Source organism: Misgurnus anguillicaudatus, chromosome 20, assembly GCF_027580225.2.
Source record: "Misgurnus anguillicaudatus chromosome 20, ASM2758022v2, whole genome shotgun sequence".
NCBI classification, from domain to species: Eukaryota; Metazoa; Chordata; class Actinopteri; order Cypriniformes; family Cobitidae; genus Misgurnus; species Misgurnus anguillicaudatus.
This window is the reverse complement of record NC_073356.2, coordinates 27,213,229-27,240,889: the sequence shown is the minus strand read 5'-3', so window position 1 is coordinate 27,240,889 and position 27,661 is coordinate 27,213,229. Positions and strand designations below refer to the sequence as shown.

At 37.2% G+C, this 27,661-nt stretch overlaps 1 protein-coding gene across 3 annotated transcripts in view; it reads right to left on the bottom strand.

Moving 5' to 3' along the window:
• Positions 1–27,661, bottom strand: part of atp9b (ATPase phospholipid transporting 9B) — a 63,088-nt gene that overhangs the window by 27,918 nt on the left and 7,509 nt on the right. For all 3 annotated transcript variants that reach the window (XM_055219929.2, XM_055219930.2, XM_055219931.2), the window contains exons 3-15: positions 27,121–27,271; positions 26,285–26,398; positions 25,638–25,746; positions 23,906–23,964; positions 22,354–22,405; positions 20,560–20,654; positions 19,468–19,548; positions 14,178–14,253; positions 12,999–13,075; positions 4,588–4,748; positions 4,351–4,493; positions 2,312–2,424; positions 258–515 (exon numbers count right to left, since the gene is read on the bottom strand). In XM_055219929.2, the coding sequence (XP_055075904.1) occupies positions 258–515; positions 2,312–2,424; positions 4,351–4,493; positions 4,588–4,748; positions 12,999–13,075; positions 14,178–14,253; positions 19,468–19,548; positions 20,560–20,654; positions 22,354–22,405; positions 23,906–23,964; positions 25,638–25,746; positions 26,285–26,398; positions 27,121–27,271 (1,489 nt within the window). The remainder of the gene's footprint in view (positions 1–257; positions 516–2,311; positions 2,425–4,350; positions 4,494–4,587; positions 4,749–12,998; positions 13,076–14,177; positions 14,254–19,467; positions 19,549–20,559; positions 20,655–22,353; positions 22,406–23,905; positions 23,965–25,637; positions 25,747–26,284; positions 26,399–27,120; positions 27,272–27,661) is intronic.

Below are 27,661 nucleotides of genomic sequence, written 5' to 3'. Positions count from 1 at the left end.
GCTTTTACTGAATTGCTCAAGTGGAAAATTGCATACAATTGTAAAATTCGATAAAGAGAGGCGATGTTACAAAATGCAAAAAATATTGCAGTTAATGCACATGGTTCTCATTATGGGCACGCAGGATTGGTTTTTGGCACCGTGTCAATCTTTTTCTCCCTTATTAATCTTCCATCAGCTCAGTCCATTCAAAGGGGGAAAAACCTGAAAACAATAAAGTCAAGCCCTGATTAGATCTGGGACATCCCATCTCTTACCTCATCAGGACTAGAGGCTTGATAGGTGCGGTTGTCGTCGCTGAAGTCCTGGTCGGCCTCCGTGCCCTCCGGCTCGGTGCTGGCACCGTTGCTTGCGCGGGACTCGTACACCGGCGTAACATTATGGCAGAGGGCGATGGCTTTCACGGCTTCGTGTATCCGACTGCTAACGCTCTTTCGGACCTTCGGAGCGGGAGGCTGAGGTTTACGGGAGGGTGTTGAGCTTGCGCTACTGTCGTTAGATTGTGCCGTGCTCACCTGGAGAAATGCATTACAAGGCAGAAACAGCATTTTAGCTTCTCAGATGTTACTACTAAACCTTAGCTAATAAATACTTAAAGGGGGCATTACACAAGACTTTTTTAAGAATCTTTGGTGTCCCCAAAGTGCGTATGTGAAGATCTGCCTCAAAATATCATATAGATAATTTATATTATAAGATGTTAAAATTGCTACTGTAGGTGTGAGCAAAAATGTGCCGTTTTTGGGTGTGTCCTTTTAAATGCAAATGAGCTGATCTATGCAATAAATGGCAGTATTATCCCCTTCTGACATCACAAGGGGAGCCAAATTTCAATGACCTATTTTTTCACATGCTTGCAGAGAATGATTTACCAAAACTAAGTTACTGGGTTCATCTTTTAAACATTTTCTAGGCTGAAGCACAGGGGACCCAATTAAAGCACTTAAACATGAAAAAAGTCAGATTTTCATAATATGTCCCTTTTAAGAAACTGCATTAAAACTAAAAATGTGACCCCACACCTAAATGTGTTGGATTCAGCTGGCCAATGTGTGATATGCTTCACATACCAACTGTACTCAAATTACGAATTGTACACAAATAGCTTAAAATGAGTCTTTTTTCCTTTACTACAGACTATGTTTCACACAAAGTTACAGTCTAATATATACATAAATCTGTCAAATTATGTCAAAACCAGATGATGGAGTGTGTAGTAAAAAGAACAGAGGAACAGGGTCACGAAGTGTATGCGGATGTTCACTTCAGACCTCCAGCTGTCGTCCTGTGAGCTCTCTCACCCGGGACATACAAAACATGAAGACTCGCACACAATGTGAAAAAAAGTGTCCAAATCCTAAACACTTATTAAGTGTTGCTGTGAATCTGTGTTTGTGTGTTATTTTCAATATCAGGAGATTGCTCATAATGAACTTTTCTGTCCTTAGAGGAAAAATGATGACCTGCAGACAGCCTTCAAATCACACACACTTTTGCTTTATCAATTGTTTTAATTAGGATACAAATATGAAGTGTTGAAAAATCCCAGCGGTATAAAAAAGGTAAATAAAGGGACGCTGCGCTCACCCTGGCTATATGGTTTTACCACTGCAAAACAACAGCTGCTTTTAATACCAACGTTTCATACGCATAATCCTCCAGAGAGAATCGGAGCCATAACCGCCTGGTGTACATGAAAGCGTGTTAGGCTGTAAATTACATTATGTTTATTGATTCCTGTCAAACTCGATTTCACACATCTTGTTGGACACGTCCTGCGGGGGGAGATTATGAGGCTATGATCGCTCATATCACGGGTACATTTCAAACCTGCCCGTCACCCCGTAATGAAGGAGCATGAAGCATAAAAATCAATTGTTACTGTTGCTTTATAATTGGTTTTCCTAGAGAATGTACATATGTCATCACTTTTAGCGGTTTTCAAAGTAGCATAACTGCATACAGACCACACAAGAAAGGATTTGGGAAAGGTGAGACTTTAAATAAAAATATGTGAGAAATGTTACAGAGGTATGAAGTCCATAAATCAGCGCTCTTTGGATGCAGGATTTCTTAAAAAAAAATCTAAAAACACCAAAGCACTCGAAAATATAATGGAAAATAAAAAGCTTTTATTCATTGCGGTTGACAAGCCTTCATCAGGGTGTCAGGGGCTTTTATCTTCCATTTTATTTTCGAGTGCCCTGGCGTTTTTTGACAAGGTGAGACTTTACATTTGATAGATGCATAATCAAAATGACTTTCAACTGTGATGTGTTATAAGTGATAAGATGACAGATGTCAATCAAACCTGAGCGTAGGACTGTATGATGTGACTTTGGATCTCATCCATGGTGTCGGTTCCGTACGAGACGGTACCAAGATGGAGGCGTCTGAAGAACATTTCATTCTGCGTTAAAGTGCCTAGAGAAACATAGATGTCACAATCAGGACAGAAATTAAATGATTTAAATATTTAATTTCGATTTCAAGGAAATATTCTTAAAAAGATGGTATAATTGCTTAACTCTTCCCCCGCCATTGACGAGATAACTCGTCAATCAAGAGAAAACGCTTCCTTGACAATGACGAGAATTTCCGGCTTTCCGCAATACCGCTATTATCCGCAACTTATACAAGCCGGAAGTAGCGCCTCACGGGAAAGAAAAAGAACTCTGTGTATGCTTTAAAGATCGCTCTGCATTTGATCTCTATCAAACGTCCTTCACAAAAATGGAATTATCTCAGCTTTTTGCTCAAAATTTGGTGTTTTTGAAGATACCTACCCATATTTGAGAGGTGATAAAAAGAGAACTAATGAAGGTAGAATGAAACTTTTTTTTTTTAATCAGAGGGTCTGTTCTTTCATTGATATATTGTTTGTTTATATATTGAAAGGAGAACATTTTCTGGAAGGTATTAAACTTTTGTGAAAATCATGAAAAATGCTGGCGCTGGCTGGCAACTTTTTTTTTAAACGCTGGCGGGGGGAAAATTAAATCCGGTCTTTTTAATTTTTGAGATGTACACATTATCTGAAAACCAAATAAATAAGCTTTCAATTGAAGTACTGTATGGTTTGTTAGGATAGGACAATATTTGGCTGTGATCAGTGTTGGGGGTAACGCATTACAAGTAATGTGCATTACGTTATAATATTACTTTTCTGAAGTAACGAGTAAAGTAACACATTACTTTTTAAATGTATGCATCAATATTTGAGTTACTTTTTAAAAAAATGAATGCAAGTTACTTTTTTAGTTTAATTAATTTGATAAAAAAATGTACTGAATTAAACTAATCGTAGTCACATTATGCACTCTATGCGTATGAGATGTATGAGATGACATTTTTGTGATGAAATATGCAATTTCTGAATGCAGAACTTTTCAGTCATAAAACACCCGCAAGGCCTGAAAGAGATCAAGCCTCATCCAAGAAAAAGTAATGCAAAAGTAACTGAAAAGTAACGTAAGCATTACTTTCCATGAAAAGTAACTTAGTAACGCAATGAGTTACTTTTTTCGGAGTAACTTAATATTGTAATGCATTACTTTTAAAAGTAACTTTCCCCAACACTGGCTGTGTTACAACTATTTGAAAATCTGGAATCTGAGGGTGCAAAAAAATATTGAGAAAATCGCTGTTAAAGTTCTCCAAATGAAGTCCTTAGCAACAAATATTACTAATGATATTTTTTCTATATTTATGGTAGGAAATACCAAAATAACTTACAAAATATCTTTATAAAACATGATCTTAACTTAATATCCTAATAACGTTAATGTCAAAAATCCTTAAAGTCCTAAACTAACTCTTTTTTTCCCCTCAAACAGGTATTGCTTAGAAATAGTGAAAATTTGTATCTTGTTATAAGGACTTTTTGTACTATTGCCTCCCTATGACACATCGCTTTTATTGTTTTAAATCTTTGCAAGTCGCTTTGGACAAAAGCGTCAGCTAAATGCCTAAACGTAAATGCCATATTTGGCATAAAAAACTATCATTTTGACTCATACGATGTATTGCTGGCTATTACTACAAATATATACTACTGCTACTTATTGACTGATTTTGTGGTCAACAGGTCACGAATGCTGTAAGATTAATGGTATTAAAATTAAATCTAAAATTATATAAACAACAGTTCCAGATTTCAAATTCGATTCGATGTGTGGTGCTCCCAAAGTACTGATAAGACCAAAACAAAAACACGGAACGGTATGCTTTACTGTTTTGTATTGATCGATAACTGCCACAACAACCACTAAAGCTGTATTTTACCGATGCTTCACAGCCACAACACACTTGCTCGAGTGATACCACTGTAATAAAAACATCAAAAACTACCTGTTTTATCTGTGAGCAGATACACCAGCCGCCCAAGCTCCTCTGGTATGGTGCTTGTTCGGACCACGGTACCTGGAATATTCTCATCCTTCATTATCATCCATCCATATGCTGACTTCCCCATGTCCAGGTTCACTCTCAGACTACACACACATCAATGAAAAAAGTTAATATATAATACCGTCATTATGCCAACATTTCATATTGATGATATGGACCATAACGCAGAAAATGCACCTGATGGGGATGATGTACGAGAACAGAACCACGAAACGAAACAGGTTACGAAACCAAGGCCCAAGAAAGCCTTGCAGAGCGACCATAACAATAGCCAGAACCACCTGGGCCAGGAAGAGAGCTTTTGTCAGTCTGTTTAACTCCAGGTCCAGCAGCCCCACCTGCAGAGGAAAAGAGAGATAAACAGATGGATCAGTGAAGGATGTGTCTGAGAAAATTTGACACTCCTTTCTTCAGTCCCGAATTGATTTGTTATACATGTTGTGATGCTTTGTCCTAAACTTAAAAGTTATTTGTGGCTACACTTTAAGTCCTGGATTCATCCAAACCCAAGAGCAAAATTATTATCTCATTTTTGAGCGTTTAGCGTTTTTTGCATCTGAGGTCCTCAAATATTTCCATAAAAATTGGTAAAACATTTTTGGGGGTACTGGAATTTTTTTTATTTTATTTAAATAATAAATAATGCACTGGTTTGAAACCTTTCAACCAAGCCATGCGATATCCCCTCAGGTTGATGGTTCTCATGTGGAGGATCTGAAATGTTACTCTTATGAAAAATAAAATAACCTGCCTATGAGCCAGCATTGATCAATGCCCCCCACCCCACCCTCCCGAGCCTGATCCAGACTCGCAGGCTTTTCTCATGCTAATATTGTATGTGGATGAGAGAAGAGATGAGAGGCATTTAACCAAGAAGCCCACTGCTGTTGTCGTCTCTCCGTGAAAAGCACAGGAGGCAAAACCGGAAAAATAAAAGCAGAACGCCTCTTCATAGAAACGGGCCCCTGACAAAAGATCTCGAGTTTTCCCTTTTTCTCTCAAGTATGTCCCGCAGCCAATGGAATATGTGGGAAAATAATGTCAAAAAAGAAGTTTTTCTTGTTTCCCTCTGGCGAGGGCCGACAGCGCGGCCCGCGCGAAAACACTGAGGCCTTTCATCTCGCCAGCGCGCTAATAAAAACAGCAACACATAACACCGTCCCCCGAGAAGAGGAATCTGCGTGAATGGGACGCGGGAGGAGGGGGGACAAATTGAACAGAACAGACATAAAAACAAAAATTCTATCAGAATTAATCCCCCCGCTGCCCCCAGAGGACTGTGCATACTGGGAGACACTGGAAGGGTCTGATTTATCAGCTGTAGTTTAAAACCACTCCGATGATGGCCTGCTGCCCCACTCCGAACTTTATGCTTCAGCAAGTGAGGAAAAAGGGGGGAAAATGGAAGGATTAAAATGAAGAAAAATTAAGACAGAGGACACAGTCCCCCAACTCAAAGGGAGGAATCCCCCTTTATGGGGGCAAAACAATGCGGAGGCTGAATTTTGCAAAGCTGGCCGGGGATCGGGTGAAGTCGTTATTCATTCAAGCCGAGAGGAAAAGGCGACTCAATTACCTCAAGCTGAAGATGCTATCAATGAATCGAGAGCGCATATTTTACTCTATTCATCCGGGCCTCGTTTAAAGTGAAAGGAATGATTCAACCTGCCTGTATGTTTTGTGTGTGAAATTTGATGACGACTTTGTGCCTGCATAATGAATATTCATTGGTTGAAATCCATCAAGTATACTGAGGCCGTTACAACAATATGGCATTATGCTGGTGCTCTAGAAACTGGATATGCAATACAGCTAAATGAAGCTTGCCATGTACGACTCAAGACCAAAGATGAGACTCAGGAAGGCCTTAGGTGGTTTAATAAGGTTTTTTCTTACCTGATCTTGACATCAAAAACTACAGGCTCAACTCAATTGTTCAGTTTCAACAAAGTTTACAACTAAAGAGAGCACATCTTTGCTTATGGTAAAAAGGGGACATTTCACAAGACTTTTTTAAGATTTAAAAGTCGTCTTTGGTATCCCCAGATTGTGTATGTGAAGTACAGCTTAAAATACCATATAGATAATGTATCAAAGCATGTGATAATTGACACTTTTTAGGTGTGAGCAAATATGTGCCATTTTTGGTTGTGTCCTTTAAAATGCAAATGAGCTGATCTCTGCACTAAACAGCAGTGCCATGGTTGGATAGTGCAGATTAAAGGAACACGCCCACATTTTGGGAATTGAGCTTATTCACCGTATCTCCCCCAGAGTTAGATCCATACATACCTTTCTCATCTCCGTGCGTGCTGTAACTCTGTCTGACACAGCCCCACTAGCTTAGCTTAGCACAAAGCCTGGAAGCGAATGGCTCCAGCCAGCAAACTGCTCCCAACAAGCGACAAAACAACGCAAACACCCTCCCACCCATGCGCTGTGATCCGCACAGTCACACCGTGCACAAACAACAAGGTCATATGAGACACAGCGATCTTTTTTTTTTTTTTTTTTTTTTTTTTTTTAATGCAATGATCAAGTTATTGAACTGTTTTTATTTAATTGTAAGAAATTATTTAACTTGTTTGACTCTGTGGACCCTGTACCGGGTCCAGAATTATCTTATTTTGACTTAATATAAAATATTCCTTTCATTTTTTTTTTTTTTTTTTTTTTTTTTCTATTTTGCAAACAGAAAAATACAATATTTACAGATGAAAAAAAAAATACAAGTACAAAGACCAACAAAACACATAACAACAGCCAGTAGTGTGTGTGTGTGTGTGTGTGTGTGTGTGTGTGTGTGTGTGTGTGTGTGTGTGTAACTATAATAGATATGACAGTTGAAATTGTTGAATAAAGGAGCAGAAGTATAACAGACATAATTAGGAGTAAATAAATAAACAAAATGGATAAGGAAAGTGATAATAGCAATAATAATAATAATAATAATAGTATCAATATTAATAATAATGAAAAATCTATTAATATGAAATGGCAGATAGTAGTAATAGAAATAATAAACAAATTAATTAATAAATATACAAATTTCATCTGGACTTAGAGGAAGGATCAGGAAGAGGATTATAAATAATAGTAGAGATAATAACAATAATAATATTTAAAAAAAATAAATAAATAATCAAAATAATAGTAATATTGATACATCCAATAGTAGTAATGATAATAGTAGTTATAATATATGATAATAGTAATAATAATATTAATAATAGTAATCATGATAATATTTGATAAGGATATTAATAATGATATATTAATGATAATATTAATACAGATATTAATAATAAGGTGTTATAAAACTGCCTCTGACCCCCCTCATGGCTATGGCATAGGTTAGATCCCCACCACTGTCATGTTACAACAAGCTATCTTTTAACAGTATACATACTGGGAACCACACTCTCTGAAGACGAAGCACCGCTACTTGGGCGAAGTGATTTGGTCGTAGCACCCGAGAAGACCCCTGGTGAGGAGCAGAGAGTTCGGTCAGAGTTGTGCAAATCACTCCGCCCAAGAAGCAGTGCTTCATTTTCTGAGAATATAGTTCCCAGTATGTATACTGTTAAAAGATGTCTGTGTCTCATATGACCTTGTTATTTGTACACAGTAGCCTCTTTCACACAGTAATTCTGGTAAATTACCATTAATTTACCAGAATGAATTTACCAGTAAATAAAAAAATGTGCTGTTCACACATGCAGTGACATTCCGTCTTTTTACCAGTAAGACATCATTCACACATCAGTATCAAAATACCGGTAAATTCGTTGAGAAAGCGGAAGTACCTGTGGCGCGCGTTGAGCTCAGTGTTGTATTTGAAAACAATCCACGTCGTTCATATCCACGGTCTGTATTTTGTTGTTTTTACGCCTGTGGTAAACTCTGACAGTCGCGAAGTTGCTCATGACCAAACAACATTGCATGAGGCGACGTCAAACCGAAAATGCGTTTTAAACAACAGTACTGTTTGGACTTTAGGCTTCACAGAGAGCACGCTAAGGACGTCAGCAATTCGGCAAGTAGGTGGTAAGCTTTAAACAACTTTGGTGAAGAAATGTGGACGTAAACATCAGGTGTGCTCGACTTTCAACCAGCGTGTGTGTGGAAACGTCCTTAAAACAGTGCGGGGGTAAACGCCTCATCTGTATTAAAACATTATGATTGGTCTGAAGCTGTCAGCGCGATCTGACGTCGTCCGTTCTAAATGCCGGTAATCCTATATTTTTCGTTCACACATAGCGCTTACCGGTAAATTACTGGTAATCTTACAACCTGTCTTACTGGTACATTGGGAGCACTGATTTACCGGAAAGGTTCTGTTCACATTTGATCTGTTAACTGCAATTTACCAGTAAATTACCAGTAAAGACTGCATGTTTGAAAGGGACTAGTGTGACTACACAAAATCACAACACATAAATAGGAAAATGTTTGCGTTATTTTGTCACTTATTGAGAGCAGTATGCTAGCTGGAGCCATTCACTTTCAGTCTTTGTGCTAAGCTAAGCTAGCGGGGGCTGCGTCAGACAGAGTAACAGCACGCACAGAGATGAGAAAGGTATGTATGGACTTATCTAACTCTGGGGGATACGGTGAATAAGCTAAATTGTTATTTTTCACATTTTCTAGGTTGATACAAGCTCTGGGGACCAATTATAGCACTTGAACATGAAAAAAGTCAGATTTTCATGATATGTCTCCTTTAAAAATAAACTTGCTGAATTTAATAACTGTATATATTTATCATTTATTACGAAACTCGTTGGAATATTTAATTTTTGGCATTTAAATAGAACATTTAGCCTGGATAGTGAAAGAAAAGCAGTCAATATGCTTTTTTATTGCAACTCCTTTAGTACTGTATGAGAGCCATGGCCTAGCGCTCAGCACACATGGCTGATCTGTGGAAGTCATAGGGGTGTGAGTTTAAATCGTTCTTACATCTTTTCGCAATCCTGCTCCTTCCCTCTTTTCCTCTTTGCCAAACAATATGAACAGAAGAGGTCAAAATGTTTTAATTCCAGCTAAGAATATACACCGCTTTAAAATAACAGGAAACAACACCAAGATTTTTTCTTCTCTCTGTTCAGTCATAGAAGAGAGCAGAGTTCGCACACGCTGTCAAACCACCCAGGTTTCAATCCTCAAAGCGAATATCGCTCCATATTACGGCAATGACAGACACGCACACACATACACTGTGTAAAGTGATAGCTCACGTGCTGTCAGCAGCTTCTAGTGAGAGCTCAGAGCTCCGTGCATGGAATGTCACAACAGATTATAAGAGGCGAAAACGTTCTCAGTGACTTTCGCCGAGTTGTATTGACTTTCCCGCCCCGTCTCGTTCTCTGTATTGGCACCTCTGACATCATCACCTTGAGATATTGAATTCCACTCTCACACGCGAGCCGCACACGCAACGCGGTAGATCTATGAGCAGCGCTGATATCGCATGCACCTTATAGCAAGGTTTTGCAATGCTGATATTACTTCACTGAAGATTTGCTTTATGCAACTTTTACACAAAAAAAAACACATTATTTCAGTTATTCTGACACTAGGGGGAGCTAAAACATTCATTGTTTAGGTAAATGGACATGGTTATTAATGATGATCTCGTTTCAATATGTCAAATATTCCTTCAATATTCAGTTTAGCAATTTACTGTATTGATTTATATACCAAGGTGGAAACCGCTAAAGGCCACACAAGACAGACCGTGAGAAATCTCACATGAGTGGGTCTTTAACATCACATACTGTAGCTTATATGAAAAACCACCACAAGCAAATTTTAATTTAGGAGTTGGTTTATATATATGAAAATTATACTAAATATACAGTTAAAAGTCTAGCACTTAAGGGAAAAAAAGCTATACACATATTTGCACGAGCACCTGCACATACAACAATACCTATGCCTTCAAACAAGTGGACAAGCTAAAAAAAAGGAAAAACCTCAAAGGCAGCAGGGGTCAGATAGAGGAGGGGTAATGAGTGTAATGGGATTTGGCGTTTTTAGTTTACTTTTACAGCATTGACATCCACTGTATGTAATCATTAAAGGGAATTCTGTAGGATTAAAGCTCTGCCACAAATGTCACGCAAGTCCTTGATTGGTTAATTTCCCACTAGATTAATCTCTCTGGGGTTGACCTTTCACATCGACAGGTCCAAATTTGTCACTAAAATCAAACCACTACTATTGTTCCTACCTAGTTTTTATTGCATATTGATAACACAAATTTAGATATCACAGTCTGTCAAGTTCCCGCCAGGAAAATGTCCTGGTTACATTTAACTCTGAATTAAAAAGAAATAAGAAATTATCTTCCGCATAAAGACAATCAAGTCTAATTTAAAAACATTACGATTTTTTGCATTATTTTTATCGAACAGCACATTTTTTCCCAAATTCCCATCACATGCATTTCTAAACAACCGTATATTCTTATTACTATTACATACAAATAAGTATTACTTAAATCATTAAGGGGGTTGTTTCCAGGACAGGGATTAGCTTAAGACAGGACTAGGCCTTAGTTTAATTAGGACATATTACTAGTTTGAACAAACATGCCTTACTAAAAAATTACATCTGTGCATTTTCAGGCAAAACAAAGGGCACTGATGTATTTTAAAGAGTAACTAAACCCTAAACCAACTTTTTTAAGTTAATGATCTGTAAAAATGATGCTTTATTAGTGCTGTTCATTGATTTTAGTAAGTTTTTTGACATTTGGATATAGTGTTTCAATACTGCAATATATGGTGTAAAAACGTCTGAGTGCTGCCCTCTTCAGGTTGAACGGAGGCTACTGCAGTTGAATTTTCCTATTGGATGTTGGGTCCAAAAAATGACTCGTGACGTAAGCAGGTTCAAGCTCACCACGCCCTTGTTACGATCTCACCGCACACTTGGTACGAGCTTAGTTCGTCCTCTCTATCTCCGTTGGGATCTGCCCACTTTTCTTGCATTTTTCAAATATTGCCAGTGGGTGGAGTCAGGCTCTAACCAGGGGTTTAGTTACGCTTTAAGATATGTCAGTTTAAGATGTTTTCAGTTTGGACAGCTCTTACATTTATTATAGTCTAGGACTAGTCTAATCCCTGTCCGGGAAACCGCCCCCAAGTATTTATACATACTTTCAATGTAACTTAAAATTAAAACAATTTATAAAAGTGTTATGTTACGGTAATAAAGAAAAACATAAAATTTTACAGTTACAGGACTCATTTACATTGTTTTTAAAGAGTTGTTTCAAACGTGTATCGATTTTTTTGTTCTGCTGAATACAAAGGAAGATATTTGTACTGTAACCAAGCAGGAAGCAGAAGCACCATGGACCTCTATTGTAAGAAATATGGAGGTTACAGGTGGCCAAAAACAGTTTGGTTAGAAAAACTGCTCAAAATATTATCCTTTTTGTTTAGCAGAACAAAGAAATGTATACAGGTTTGTAACATCTTAAGTGTGAGTAAACGACGAACTATCCCTTGTACAAGCCAGAAATTAAGCTCTGTTTTTTGCACAGGCCTACTAAAGGGTTAATGGTGCCACATGGTGATCAACAGTAAAAATGAGAAATTTTACCTCTTTGCAAAAGAAAAAACAATAAAAAGGTGTAATGGCTTTGCAATAAAAAAAATGTTGTTATAATGGAAGTCAATAGGGCAAAGAAGCCACAAACAACTAATTAGGGAGGAAAAAAATTAAATTGATGCTGCACAAAAACTAAAAATGCATCAAAGTCAATGTTTTTACCACTCTTTGACAAGCCCAAGACTACTGAGCCCCTAAGGTGACATGGAGAAAAAAATCAAACATTTATTTTCATGTGCTCACGTGAAACTTTCATGTGCAAATTTTTTTTTAAACGTTAGCACTCTGTACTGCTCAAAACTACCAAATGCTTACAAAATTTCAATGATTTTAACTCTTTAATTGCCACGTTCAGTGGTGTCACTGCTTTGATGAAAAAAAAACACACAAAACTGTGTCCCGCGATTTCTTTCACGTGGGCACGCGACGGTTTCACGTGAGCACGCGACGGTTTCGCGTGGGCACGCGACGGTTTCGCGTGGGCACGCGACGGTTTCGCGTGGGCACGCGACGGTTTCGCGTGGGCACGCGACGGTTTCGCGTGGGCACGCGACGGTTTCGCGTGGGCACGCGACGGTTTCGCGTGGGTTTTTAGTGGCTTTTTTGTACACAAACAACCAGAAAGTGTAGTAAATTTGCCCATGGTATATTGTTCAGTTTTTGAAAAATTTCAATGCATTTTCTCAAAATATGTGTCAATATAAAATTTGTCATCAAAAATCATTCCAATTGCTAAAACACAGAGAAAGATGTGGCTAAATTAAGACAAAAAAATAAAAATGGCCTCAACAACCCATAAGGGTTAAGGTCGTCATCAACAAAATTTTCTATTTGCAAAAATACTTAACCTTATTCTGATTTTAAGGTGAAAATTATGTTTTCAGACAAATCTTTGCCAAACTTCAGTATAGCACTGCCTATAAATAGTTTTTAAACTGTTAACCATTGAGAGGCAAAGTACCCACCTTGTTTTTGGACTGTGAAGTGTTGAGCACACTTCTGGTCTCTTTTCCGGTATATATCACTACACCTATGACCGTACCTGAAAAATACAATAAACTGAGATAAACAACTAAAAATGGCTAGAAATAAACATGCTGTGTGCCTCCGGCTGCCCTAATGAACAATTAGCTTAAAAAGTGTGTTTCCAGTTAACGGATGCAGCACAGACTCAGACAAATGATTCAATATGCGGGACATCCAGAAATAAACCGTTACAATGAGGCCTATTATAGTCAGATCAATGGTGCTGCTTTGGTAATGGCCTGATTCGTTAAAGTAAACTAATTACTGATGGAGTGTGGAGACTCACTGCTAAATGAGGAAGCTCCAGGGTCCAAAGTTCAACTTTGTTAAAAGCGCAGTAACTGTGTGTATAAAACGCAGGTGCAACAAAGCTTAATTATTTTTAAGATTGACACATCGTTTCATGTTTGGAATGAACGAAACCTAGGCTGATCTCAGGGGGGCGTTTAATAGGCGAGGACTACAGGGCATATCCGTTACCGTCCCCATGGTGTTCGGTGTTGGGTCTGCTCTGTCTGGATGGGATGACGTCACTAGACTGGGTTTTGCAGAAGAACTTTCTTCTGGTGAAGGTCACACCAAGCGGTGCAATGAGAAGAACCTTTAAAACCCCCCAGAGAACCGAGACGGGGCGACCACAGATCAATGAAGGGCCGATCGCTGGCACAAACGCACGCCGCTTGAAGAAAAAGCCCTGCTATTATTGTTGGACCGGGATCAGGTTCTAAACAACAGACCCCTAGGAGATGTCGGTGTAAGCGTAGCGGCAAAACTGATCTCGGAGCTGTTCTTTGGGGAAAAGTTTCATCGACACCGCAGGGATGGGACTGCAAAAAGCCAGACACTTTGGCTTCCCATTAACGGCTCCTCATATTTCTCTGCTTGTGAGATTGTTTGAATAGTAGCAGATGAGTCTGGCGAGCTCAAGTGACAAACAAATGGGAGCGCGAAGGGGGTCTTGAGTGATGCTGGCAGAATGCCCCGCTATCAGCGGCACACTCTTCGACAACACAATAAACTCCAAAGATATTTGACCTGCGATGAATATTTCAGACCTTGTAGGGTAGCGTTTTTGCTTTCATTTCTATAATACTTTCACGGGGGGAGAATGTACTCACCGGATGCCACGACGGTGCTGGCCCACAGCGTGTTCTCGATGCTCAAGCTCTCGTGGATGGGAGGGTCGCAGTCCTCCTGAGGAAAGAAATAGTGGGAATCAGCAAGCAGGACATGCTTTATATACATCTTAATCTGTTTCGCCTCCATGGTTATCTGGCACAGGAGAAAGCGGTTATCAATTATGGCCTTTAAAAAGCAGGTCAATAAAAATGACAAAGACTCGAGCACAAATAAATGAATCGATGAACTTTCATCACAACAAACGGTAAGCGGGGAATTAGCCGAAAGATTGAATTACACTAATGCCCGGTTAAGCGACACAGTCCATTTAGAGGGAACGGCGAAATCGGTTTGACTTGATTTGTCCTGTTTACGAAACGAGCGGCTTGCCGAAAATCACAAGGCCTCGTTCAGTGTTTGCACGCTCTGCGCCGGGCAGGATTTCTGACACTATGCCATAAATCAGGGAGAAGTGCAGAAATTAAAATGCCTTTTCCACATAAGATGTTGCGGCTGAGAGAATACGGAAGATATCTAATTATCCACTGTCAGCAGGGCATAATATACACTGAGGAAGAGGGCCACACACCTTGCGAATGCAGAGACATGCGCATTTACTCACACACAGAGAGAGAAAGAGAGAGACGGTCCTTTATGCAAGATGTCCCGCTTGCTCCCGTAATGCGTCTCTATCTGGCCAGCAGATGTAGCAATGCCAACAGGGATTACGTAAAATTTGAAAGAGCTTTTATCAATGACCTCTGATTAATCATATACAGGAAAAAAAGTTTAAAGAGACTTTGGATAGCATTTTGCTTCCCAAAGACAAATCACTTTGTATTGTTTATTCTCAATTTTTAAGATGCTTTAGATAAAAGTGTCTCCTAAAATGCCTAAATGTCAATGTAGAAAGGGCCGTTTACACAGAAGAATGAGAATTTGTGATAAATGGGTTAAACAACGTTTCAAGTATTAATTACACAAATATATACAAAGATTTTAGTTATGAATGGGAAGGGGGTATATTAGCTCCAAGATGAAAGTGCAACATTTAAATACTTGTTTTTTTTTCACAATGCGATATGCACAAAGACAAATGAATCAAAGACTGGCTGTCTGGCTGCATCATGCATTCAATTAAATTTAATATAATGCAAAGCAGTTTGCTTTATGTCTGAATCTGTATCTACACAGAGACTTTCTTTCTAATGTATGCATGCAAGCAAATGCACACGCACACGCACACATGCATATAAAAGGGAAATATTTTAAAGCTGCAATCCATTTCGGGTTAAAAATAAACAAACATCAGTTATTTAGCTAGTACATAAATAATCAGCATTTAAAACTGTTGCATTAACTTACCATAATTTACAAGAGTAAGCTTATACAGTAATAATAAATTATAATAATAATGTGATTAATGATTAATACAGTAATAATGAATCAAGTTGGATTTCACGAGAAATGTCAGTTGTTTCTTAACGCACACTGATAACGTTAATAGGTTGACTCAACTCATATGGAGTAAACTTGTTCCCATTATTCTATTGAGTAATGGGTCTCCCGAAAACTTATATATTTAAGTTCACTGAACTTGGTGGTCATGTAGACTAAATAGTTAAGGTCACCAAACTTGAAGTTCGTACAGTGCACTTAAACAATTAAGTGGATTAACTTGAATTGTTATTTACATTGTATAACAATTCAATCAATGAATGAACTTAGTTCTCTAGAGAAACACACAACATTGTTCACACGGTTCCTCATTATAGTGGAGATGAGTTGAACAGGGTCCATGTACACCAAAGTAAACACTGATCTCCTGAACGGTGATCATTCACAACAAAACAAAACAGCATTAATAATATTAGAAAGAGAAGAAATTTTAAGAAGAAAGAAGAAATACATCATTTGTTGTTATTCTTTGAACAAGGTGTAAACAAATCAAAATATTTCAGGTGCAAAGCCGTGTGGGTATTCCTTGTGACTTCTTAACTGATAATGTTAAAGGAATATTCAATTTTCTTAAAAAAAAAAATCCAAATAATTTACCCACCTCCATGTCATCCAAAATGTTTATGTCGTTCTTTGTTCAGTCGAGAAGAAATTTATTTTTTAAGGAAAAAATTATAGGATTTCTCTCAATTTAATAGACTTTATTGGACCTCAACAGTTTACAGTTTCAATGCAGTTTAAAATTGCAGTTTCAACGGACTCTAAATGATCTCAAACGAGGCATAAGGGTCTTATCCAGCGAAATTATTGTCATTTTTGACAAGAAAAATAAAAAAAATATGTACTTTTAAACCATAACTTCTCATCTTGCACGGCCATGTAACGCGCCAGCGCCATGTCACGTAATGAGTCATAACATGGAAAGGTCACGGATGACGTATGCGAAACTACGCCCCAGTGTTTACAAGTGTGGAAAAAGAGGAACGTTCCGACGTTGTTTAATGTGGAATGATACTAATTAACTCTTTCGCCGCCATTGACGAGATATCTCGTCAATCAAGAGAAAACGCTTCCTTGCCAATGACGAGTATTTCTGGCTTTCCGCAATACTGCTACTATCCACCAGGTGGCGCCCTTCCGCAACATTTTAAACCCGGAAGTATTGCCCTATGGCAAGCGGCTGCATGTCCGTGTCTGTTTTAAAGATCCCTCTGATTGGGATCTCTATGAAAAGTCCGTCAGAAAAATGGAATTATCTCTGCTTTTTGCTCAAAATGTGGTGTTTTTGCAGAAATCATATTCAAAAGCTGATTACAAAAGAACTACTGAAGGTTTTTTTGTTTTGAAAGCAGAGGGTCTGTTCTTTCATTTGGTATATTGTATGTTTATATATTTAAAGAAGAACATTTTCTGAAAGGCATTAAACTTTAGTGAAAATCATGAAAAATGCTGCCGCTGGCTGGCAACTTTTTAAAAAAACGCTGGCGGCGAAAGAATTAATGTGTTTGTGTCAGTTTATCGTTTAAAATGGTCCGCAAATGTGCGTTTCATATATGTAACGCGTGACCTTTGGATGTCCTTATGCAATTACGTGAGGATGCGCTGACGCATCACACGACTGGTGCAAGACAATAAGTTCATATTCATAAAAGTTCATAAAAGTGCATATTTTTTATTTTTCTTGCCAAAAATCGTTTAGCTAGATAAGATAATCCCTCTTTTGGGATTGTTTAGAGCCCTGTGAAACTGCGTTGAAACTACACTGAAAAAGATTCATTCAAATTGCAATCAATTTATTTAAGCCACATTTAAACAAAATAAATAAATAAAATAATTTAAATGTAGCTAAAATAAATTGATTGCAACCACTTACTGTAATTTCTGGACTATAAGCCGCACCGGAGTTTATGCCGCATCATTCAAAAATGCGTCATTAAGACAAAATAACATATATAAGTCACAGTGGACTATACGTCGCGTTTATTTTTCACAAAATCCAAGCCGAAGAACAGACATTTAATCTGGAAAGGCAAGTTATTCAACTAAACAATAGCAGACAGAACGGCAGGCTGAATAGATGTCTGTAAGTTAAAAGTAATATTATCAGTTATTTAAATGATAAACCATAGCATACAGAATTTACCTGGAAGGTTGAATAGGCTAAATTAACCGAACAAGCCAGTTAGCGTGAAGTTCGCATACTCATCATTCCACATTACTGAATCTATTGAATTACAAAAATACAAAAGCAGCATATAGCGGACTCTCGCGGCTGTAGACGGTAATGTTGTCTCTTGCCTCATAAATGTCAAAATTTATTCATACTGACTTACAAGGTGCACCGGACTAGAAGACGCAGCACCAGCCAAGATATGAAAAAAAACGCGGCTTATAGACCGAAAAATATGGTACCTTAAAAAATTTAGTAAATTGAACAAATAATTTTTTTCGGTGTACAATTTTAAACTGCATTGAAACTGTAAACTGTTGAGGCCCAATAAAGTCTAATAAATTGAGAAAAACCCTGGAATGTTTTCCTCAAAAAACTTAATTTCTTCTTGACTGAACAAAGAAAGACATCAACATTTTGAATGACATGGGGGTGAGTAAATTATCTGTTTATTTTTTTTTTTTTTAGGAAAATGGAGTACTCCTTTAAGTTCAATTTTTTAGTTCTGGGTTTTTGGACGTTAATAATTTAAATAAAATTAAGCTTGTAAGTAATGTTTAGTCATGATTACTTCCCTTTAAAGTACAAAAAACATTTTAAACTTTTAGTGCTCGTAAATTAGGTATATAAAATAACTTGCAATCTTATGTTTAAAACAGAAAAGGCAATAGAGATGCAAAAGTTTGCAGCTTTAAATAAATGAAAACATACTAAAGACTTCCAATGTTTTGATATAAAGACATTTATAAATCCTACAATCTAACACGGCTCCTAAAATACAAATGCTACAAACTAACATTAAAAGTAAAAAACTTTTTTAGTTTGTTTTCCAAATGGGAAAGCTCCCAAAGGGAGGTTGCATAATACATCATCTTGGTATAAAACAATCCCCAAAGTAAATATTCAGCAGTTTTTGAAAACAGCGAAAATGGTTAAAAGGTCAATTATTAAAATATTTATTCAACAATAAACGAACGTTCTGCTAGACAAACTGAATAGTTGCATTGACAGTCGAGAAATAATACTTGTAATTATTCCGTCAAACAGGTGCTTCATAGTAGATAGTCGTTAAAAAGGCTTAATTAAACAAATAAAGCTTTGAAGATGCAGTGAGGTGCGACAGTAAAGGACTGTGGGAAGCAGCATGTGGAAGTGAGACCCTGTAGCCGCAGATTTGTGAAAGCGGGTTTAGGAGGGTGACTCAGCACAGGAAGTGATCTTCTGCCCCTGCGTGCTGTGTGGCCGAGAGCAAAGACTTCAAACAAAGACAGGCTTCATGTGGGGGGTCCCTCTATCCTTTTTCCTCTCTCTCTCTTTTCCTGGTACCGCACTAATCTGCTGTTAATAAGAAAGTCCGCTCAGCCAATGGGGTGACGGTGAGCCTAACAACCCGTGATGTCATCGACGTTGTGAGGAATGCGGACGGTTTTGCATTCCAGAGACGCTTCGGCTCGCAGTCATGTGAACGGGCACACTTTAAGGACCCGTGTTATTTTAATGTGCAATTAAAAAGGCGGTTCGATTCCGTTCACCCGGCAACAGCACAACATTAAATACCTCTACAAAAATCTAACAGCGGGTATAAATCGAGGTCGTGACGTCACGGCACATGCTAAACAAAACCTCGTAAAAATTCCTTCATTAACAGCACTTTCTCTTACCCTTGTGAAGTTCCCCTCGAAACTGTGAATGTCCAGTTGGGGCTTCTGGGCGTAAACGTAGGCACTGATGGAAAAGAGATCCTGTAAATAAGAAAACAAAAAAGTCATGAAAAACATTAGAGCAATTAATCAACAACAGAAACGTCAGACGGACAACGTTCTGGGCCGGACCCAAACCCGGCCTCTCTTTCGTGCGAGTTCCCGCAAGTATTATGGCAGGACTCAAACTGACTAACAATCACAGCGATTCTCATGAAAATAAGCCCCTTCTGACATCCTGCCACAAGTCTGCGTTTCAAACAGAACAAATACTGCAGACAAAACAAAATAATTAAAACGAAACAAAACTTCGACAGGCTGCTTACAAATTATAATGACTTTTGCATTTGATGACGTGTCTGCGAGTATGAAAAACAGGGAGGTTTTACGATCAAGCCCACCAAGGCACCCGATCCAGCCGCTCCCTCTTTACTGTGCCGATCATTCGGCGACTTGCTGAAATTTTAATTCTGTGATCACATTAAGTGGTTTCGGAAAGACAAATACAAACGTGAACCCGTACTCGGGGTGAGTGTCATCTCTACGCTGATGCCACCGGGAGACAGGCCGCTCGGCGGATTCCAGTTGTCTCTCGGGGTAAAATTACCGGCCCATGTGAAACAAACCCTCCCGCCAGTAAATCAGATACACAGTGATATCAAACATGAGCCTCACTGCCATCATCCTGAGAGAGTTTGAGTGTGGACACATCACTCATTGCCTACGGGGATAAAGTTACTGCCCCATCTGAGAACAGAAGCAGCTGAAATTTGATTTGGGATGCAGTTGATGTCTTTGACATGTAAAATCATACTACCTTGATTAAACCATTTACATTTTTTATACTGTATATTATATTATTTATTATTTTTAACAAAAACACTTGATAGAATTGATTGATAGAAAGTCTGTTTACGGCAAGTAAGGACTAACAGAAGTAAGACACCCAAGACTTTAAACAGAAATTATGTCTATAAATGCATCTTTAATGCTAATGCAAAAATCTGTAAACGCTAGCATACATGTTTTTTTTTAAGATTTTAAGGTCCGTACCCCTAAAGCAGAAAGTCTTTGAGTGCAAGCAACCGCAATTTTCAGCTTCCAGTCTGTCTCTCCATCCAGCTGATCTGTTCTAATAAAACACGAACCTGAAAAAGCAAGTGATTAAAAATAAACGTTACTATATGTTATTATTAGAAAATATTATCGCATTCATTCTGACTCAACATCCAGTGATGTAGCTTATATATCTCTATTTACAAAGAGAAAAGTTTGAGGGCTGAAGGACAATGCATTAAACATCTGTCCTGGGTCAAAGCATTGGCCCTATGCATTAAAGAACTCTGATTGGATAACATAGTGTTTATATTGATCTCAGACAAGACTGATATAACAGGCAGTAGACAGAAAAGGTCACTTTCTTTAAAGGAAGCGGTGTTCAATGATAATGCTTCATTTATTGTGTGTGTGTTTAACAAAACATCTGAGTAGAGACTGAACAATTACAATAATTCAAATTTTGGAGAATAAATTTAATTGTTAATAATATAATGATATGAAGACTTCACACTTTTGATATTAGAGCAAAAAATAACCTGGAAATGTGATGTTTTGTTTGTAATAAATTACCACATTTTAATGTATTTTTAAATTGAATTTCTGACAGTGACAACATCTACTGACTTCACTATACAGCATTTACTGAAGCAACTTTATATAAGCAATATATTATATTCAGTAAGTTTCTTTTTTAGGGCAATGTTGGCACGTACAAATATGATAAAATTTATTTTTGCATGAAGACCACTTTCGGTAATTTCATATTACTGTATGAAATGAATAGTTACAATTTCCATTCATATGATATTTTCTGATTTAATACATTTCACCAGCAGATCAGGGAAGTCTGAAAGCTTTGGTTTGAGATTAAAGGAATGTTCCATTTTCTTAAAAGAAAAATCAAGATAATTTACTCACCACCATGTCATCCAAAATGTTGATGTCTTTCTTTGTTCAGCCGAGAAGAAATTATGCTCCTTGAGGAAAACATTGCAGGATTTCTCTCATTTTAATGGACTTTAACAGACACCAACAATCAACACCCAACTCAACACGCAACAGCCTCCCTCAACTGAGTTTCAAAGGACCACAAACAATCCCAAACGAGGCATAAGGGTCTTATCTAGCAAAACGATTTTTATTTCTGACAAGAAAAATAACAAATATACACTTTTAAAGCACAACTTCTCGTCTAGATCCGGTCGTGATGCGCAAGCATGACCCCAAGCAAAAGGTCATGACGTCAAGAGGTCACAGAAGACGAACGCGAAACTCCGCCTCAGTGTTTACAAGTGTGTTGAAACAGGACCATTCCTACGTTGTTGTATGTCAACTGATACTAATTAATGTCTTTGTGTCAGTTTATTGTTTACAATGGTCCGCAAATGTGCGTTTTATATATGTAACACGTGACCTGGCTACGTCACTACGCATTTACGCTAGGTCGCGCTGGACCGGATCTAGACGAGAAGTTGTACTTTAAAAGTGGATATTTTTTTATTTTTCTTGTCAAAAATGACAATCGTTTCGCTAGATAAGACCCTTATGCCTCGTTTGGGATAGTTTATAGTCTTTTAAAACTCAGTTGAAAAAAACTGTTACGTGTTGAGTTAAGTGTTAATTGTTGGTGTCTATTAAATTCCATTAAAATTAGAAAAATCCTGCAATGTTTTCCCCAAAAAACATAATTAAGAAAGACATCAACATTTTGGATGACATGGTGGTGAGCAAACTATCTGGATTTTTCTTTTAAGGAAATTGAATATTCCTTTAAGAGCTGAAACTTACCGGTCTTCTCTGAGGTCCTCAGGAAAATCATATCAGCAGGAATCCTCTGATTCTATAACACAAATCAATACACATTGATCATAGGCCATCAAGTGTCAATGTCATCCATAATAAGTAAGGAATAATAACGACGGTCCATTGAATTATAAGAAAATAATGCTCACCAAGGTGGTAATGTGGCACGACGGAGTGCCGTTACACCGCAGGTGTGCATTATTTTCAAATAATTCAAAAGGACCGGAGTCAATTATTCCGCTTATACCACGGTTACCACAAACATTGCTCTGGTGCCTATTTTTTAGACATTTGACAAGTTAGGCGTGCGGTTTACAGAAAAATAATCAACACCCATAGAACATTTCTCAGCCAATCAGAATGCAGCATTCGACAGACCCGTGGTATAAATAAAAATAAATTACTGTTAAAAAACTAAATCCTGTTCTCCTGTAAAGCTCAGTGGTAGAGCATTGCATTAGTGAAGTAAAAGGTCATCGGTTCAAACCCAGGAACCCACATGCTGATAAAAATAAGTGTACATTGTATATGCAGTAAGTCGGATTGCATAAAAGAGTTTGTCAAAAGCATAAAGGTAAAGGTAAATGAATGTTTAGGTATCAGAGGTGCAGACCTGATATGTTTCAAACAGATAAAGTTGATTACAGAATGTTCATTACAAATTTAATCAATCAACAAACTGCTCCACTATTTAAGTTTCCTATGCTAATTTGTTACTGAATTGTTAACGTCAAATACTGCTGGAATCAATTATGAGCTTTAGTTTTGTTTTTGTTAAAACAGTTTCATTCAAGACAATTATTAATTCAATTTTCAAACCATACGGCGTGGTTTTCCTATTGAACACAAAAGGAATTTTTTAAGAATCTTCATGCAGCTCTTTGCCATACAATAAAACGTTATAGAAAGCATCTGTCAATGCTTCTGAAGCCATATGATAACTAGTAGATGTGCAATTTGTAATTTTTTTTTAACCAGATGTACAAAAGTTGAAGCTGCAAAGGTATGAAAAGGTGCTCCCTAAAACTTTCTAAGCATTTGACAGAAAATAACATACAAATTTGGATGATGGTGACTAAACTGTTTCTATACCAATAACTTGCTGTCCATTAAAAGTCTTTTCAATCAGTTACCTTAAGTTTTAATATCACTTAAAATCCTGCCATAGAAGGTTGCTGTACCTTGTATTTACATACAGTAGTGTGGCACCTAACAGAGCCAGTTTGTCAAGCTTTTTGTTTATAAGCTTTTGAGATATTAATTTATTAAGTATGCTGAACTTGCAACAATATATGGGTATATATGATGTTAGTGACTCTGTAACAATAGTCTTATTTTCGCGTTCTGTTGAATAATTGAACAAGGTCATTTCCCTAGCAAGCAATTAAAGTGAACCACAGACAGCGAGAAAGAGACAGACACAATGTCCCACTGAAAGAATGACAGGATTTCATGTGACATATCGCATAGCAGCACGTTTATGCTGATACCTTCAACAACAAAGGACGGGGAGAGAGATAAAAATAAGAGAACAAACCTTTTCCACAATGATTAAATCTCCGACCTGTATGTCTGAGCTCTTTACATTGATCTTCCCTGAAATGCAAAGATGGACAAAGATTTGCAATTAAAATGTATTTGGTCAATGATCAGGCATTATATGCTTTAATATAAAATCTTTTTTAAATTGATAAATGTATAATATTACAAAAAAACACCTTTAATAAAGTTTTTTCAAGTATCTTTATCAGAGTGTTTTTATTTTCTTTTATTACATTCAAAACATAATATTATACTTTTGAATCACCTACATTTCATACTAAATTTCATTTAATACCTAATTTCATTATAAAAAATCTTATATTTAGTTACTTTTCGTGAGTAAAAAGTAATAAAGTATTAATAAGAAAGTACTACATATTTATACATTATTTATAATGTACTTAAGTAGTAAGGGTAAAAACTACTTGTATTTATGAAATTAAGTGTAGTGACAAGTACAATGTTATGCATTTGAATCTAGTAAAGTAAAAGTTTGCCAAATTAAAACACTTTGATATAGTACAGTTACTTGAAAAGTAAGTAAAGTACTTCATTGCTTACACCTCTGTTCAAAACAAGCTCAATTACACTATATGACGGCTTGAAGACAACACATAAGAAAAATCAATACAATCTTGTGGCAATTAATATGTATTTTATGAGGTGACAAATTTATATTATTTGGTATATGACAACATTCGTACATTTTGGTATGATTTGCTTTCGCCCCTGTGACGTTGGGTTTATGGGTGGAGTTTTATTTTTGTTTTTTTCTAATAATTGTAGGTTTTTGTACGATTCACTCTGTTTATACAATAATGGAGAACATGGAGAAAAAATAAAATAAAGTTTAGTTTCGCGTGCACACGTGTTTAGTTTTGCGCGTGCACGCGTTTAGTTTCGCGCGTGCATGCGATAGTTTCATGGCGCACGCGAAACTAAACTTTCTTTTTTACTCCAATGTCACCTTAGGGGCTTGGTACAAATCAAACAAAAAAGCTAATCATACAAAAACGTACAAATGTGGCCCTATGAAATAACACGAATTAGCCAACTCATAAAATACAAATTTTGAAAAATATGTTCGCTGGTGAACAGGACTGCGTACTAGCTACAGATTGTTTAAAACCCGTTAACTGGCGCTGTCCCGTGAGCGGGACACCTAAGTTTACTTCAATATTTTTCATGTAAATGTTAATCTATCACGACACACTATATATTGTTGGAAAGTTCTAAGAATATAGTTTTCATATTTCAAAACCTTTCCCAGTAATAATAATGCAGTAACTGTAATTTATTTATTGGTGACAAGAGTATGCAGCAAACCAAAACAAATCTCAGTTTTGTATATTTTTATGTATTAAAAATTATACTATATTGCATTTTTATTTATTACAAATAAATGTAAACTGCTATAAAAAGTAATATTTTCACCTCCAGACATGTTCTTATGAAAAAACATTTAGACTATCAGTCCAATGTTTGGACATATCTACTCTACTGTACTCACATATTAATAATAGTAAAGTTTCAAACTTTGAAATACCACAAAGACTGGCAATAAAGTTGTCTATTTTATCTTCCTCAAAGTAGACTTGGGTTATAACATTCACTTGACCAACTTCATCCGAGAAGCTTCTTAAACAGAACTGAAGGTGTTCTCGCTAATTCAGATGATGATAAACAAAATGAGCATCTGCTATCAGAGCTGGCATCAGTGTGGTCACCTCTCATTGTGAGTTTACTGTACAGCTGAGAGTTCATCTCTTTATCTCGCCTGCATCGCCGAACTTCATCAACCGCTTCTCTCACCATAGTGACGGCCAACACAAAGCCCTGATCAACAACAACAAAAGAAACGACGAAAGAAACGTATGAATGAACAAACTCAAAGAACTGAGAAACACGGTTTACATGCAGTGGCCAAAATAAGATTTGGACACTTGAATGAATTTCATTGCATAGATAAGAAAACACTGAACCAAAGAGCTTCTGCATACAAATGCCTCTTCAGATTTTTTTCTCCAGAGAGCACGCTTCACTTTTCCCTGCAACGACTTCGAAATCGACTGTTGCTAAGATGATTTTTAGTCGATGTTTGTATTCAAAGGTGTAGTTCATCACATTAACTATGAACACGTTCCACAAAGTTTGACAAGCAGAAAGTGTATCTTCACTGTTTATCATTTGCAACATAAACTTTTGTGAAATGTTTTGCTTACTATCTTTAAAATAAATGCGACTTGGTTTGACGTTTTGTTATATTATGCAATTTTTAAGTACGGCTTAAGTGTTCAAATACTTTTCGGGGCCACTGTATGCTGGGAAATAAATGCTCAATGATCTCCATCCTCATACGGTACGCCATACGTACCAGCGGGGCCCAGTAGGTGTACAAATATCCGATCTTCAGCGATGGAACAAACTGAGAACAAGCAACCACCAGAAAATACAAGTTGAGGAAGAACTTAAATTGCTGGTAAAGTACCTACAAAACAAAGCAAATATAAATATTAATAAATATTCTCTTAAACTGACCATTTGCAATTTATTTCATGCTGCATTTGCATTCAATAAAAACATTTAAAGTGGTGATAATAAGATGTTAAAGGCTTTAACAGCACAGTCCGCTGATACATGTGGCATGCAAACCCAGCGCACCTGATTGGTTTATACATAATTCATCGTGCAAGCTGCAAATACTTTGCCAAGCGCGCATACACAAGGCGCGTTCCTCTGAATAAGACATTGCCAGCAGTCATAATACAGTAGATCGCTTACACACTCAGTGGAAAAAGATACGTTAGATTGCTGTTACTTCACAGCTAGTTACACATTAACCTGATTACTGAGCAAATCTGCTGCGAGCACTCAGGGTAGAGATTTCACTTTAAACAGCCCTACGAGATCTGTCAGAGTCTGAGATAAACGCAGGCACAAACCGCGGATTTGGTATTTGATGTAAAGTCAACAACGAAATTAGCTTTCTTCTTTATTAACAGACAACAGCTGCCTAACTGTATAACCTGTCAAATTCAACAAATAAATAAAATAAAATGAAAACAGAGAGCAAAAATATGTAAACGATATAAAGAATTAAGTAACATTTCAAATAATAACCAAACAAATATGAAAATAATAACAAAACATGTAGGTCTACGACTCTCTTATAAACGAAACATGCATCAGAGATTTTTCATATGGCCTTACCCCTGGCACAAAAGTGACAATGTTGTACTTCTGGTTCTTGATGGCATTTTTAGGGTACCTCTCTTCACATTTCTCGGGATGTCCCAACCAGACTGTCCGAGGCTTTAGCTCCTTCTTCCTGCGACATGTGTGAACCAGACATTCACAACAGCTGCGTGACAAGAGAGAGCGGGAGGAAAGAGATCATCTAGTGATTAGATAGATTCACTAGAAAAGAGCTACAGGCGCAGTTTAGGCCTGGGTCCCAGTAATGGTCTTAATTTAAATGCATCCCCGACCAAATAATTAACAAACACGCATAAACATTGCTTCTAAATTGGAGCTTTTCCTAATTTAATTTTGAAACCGGACGATTTTGTTTAATTATCACCCTATTAATCACTTAAATCATGCTTTAAAACGAACGCCGAGGCATTTTGCGGTTTCGCCACTAGTTGCATGCGTCTCAAGCTGATTCCACTTGAAAATCAATGCAACATTCATATAAGAGACGTTTTGTTACAGAAACGTCTCGTTTGTTAAAAATACCAGGCCTAGTTTC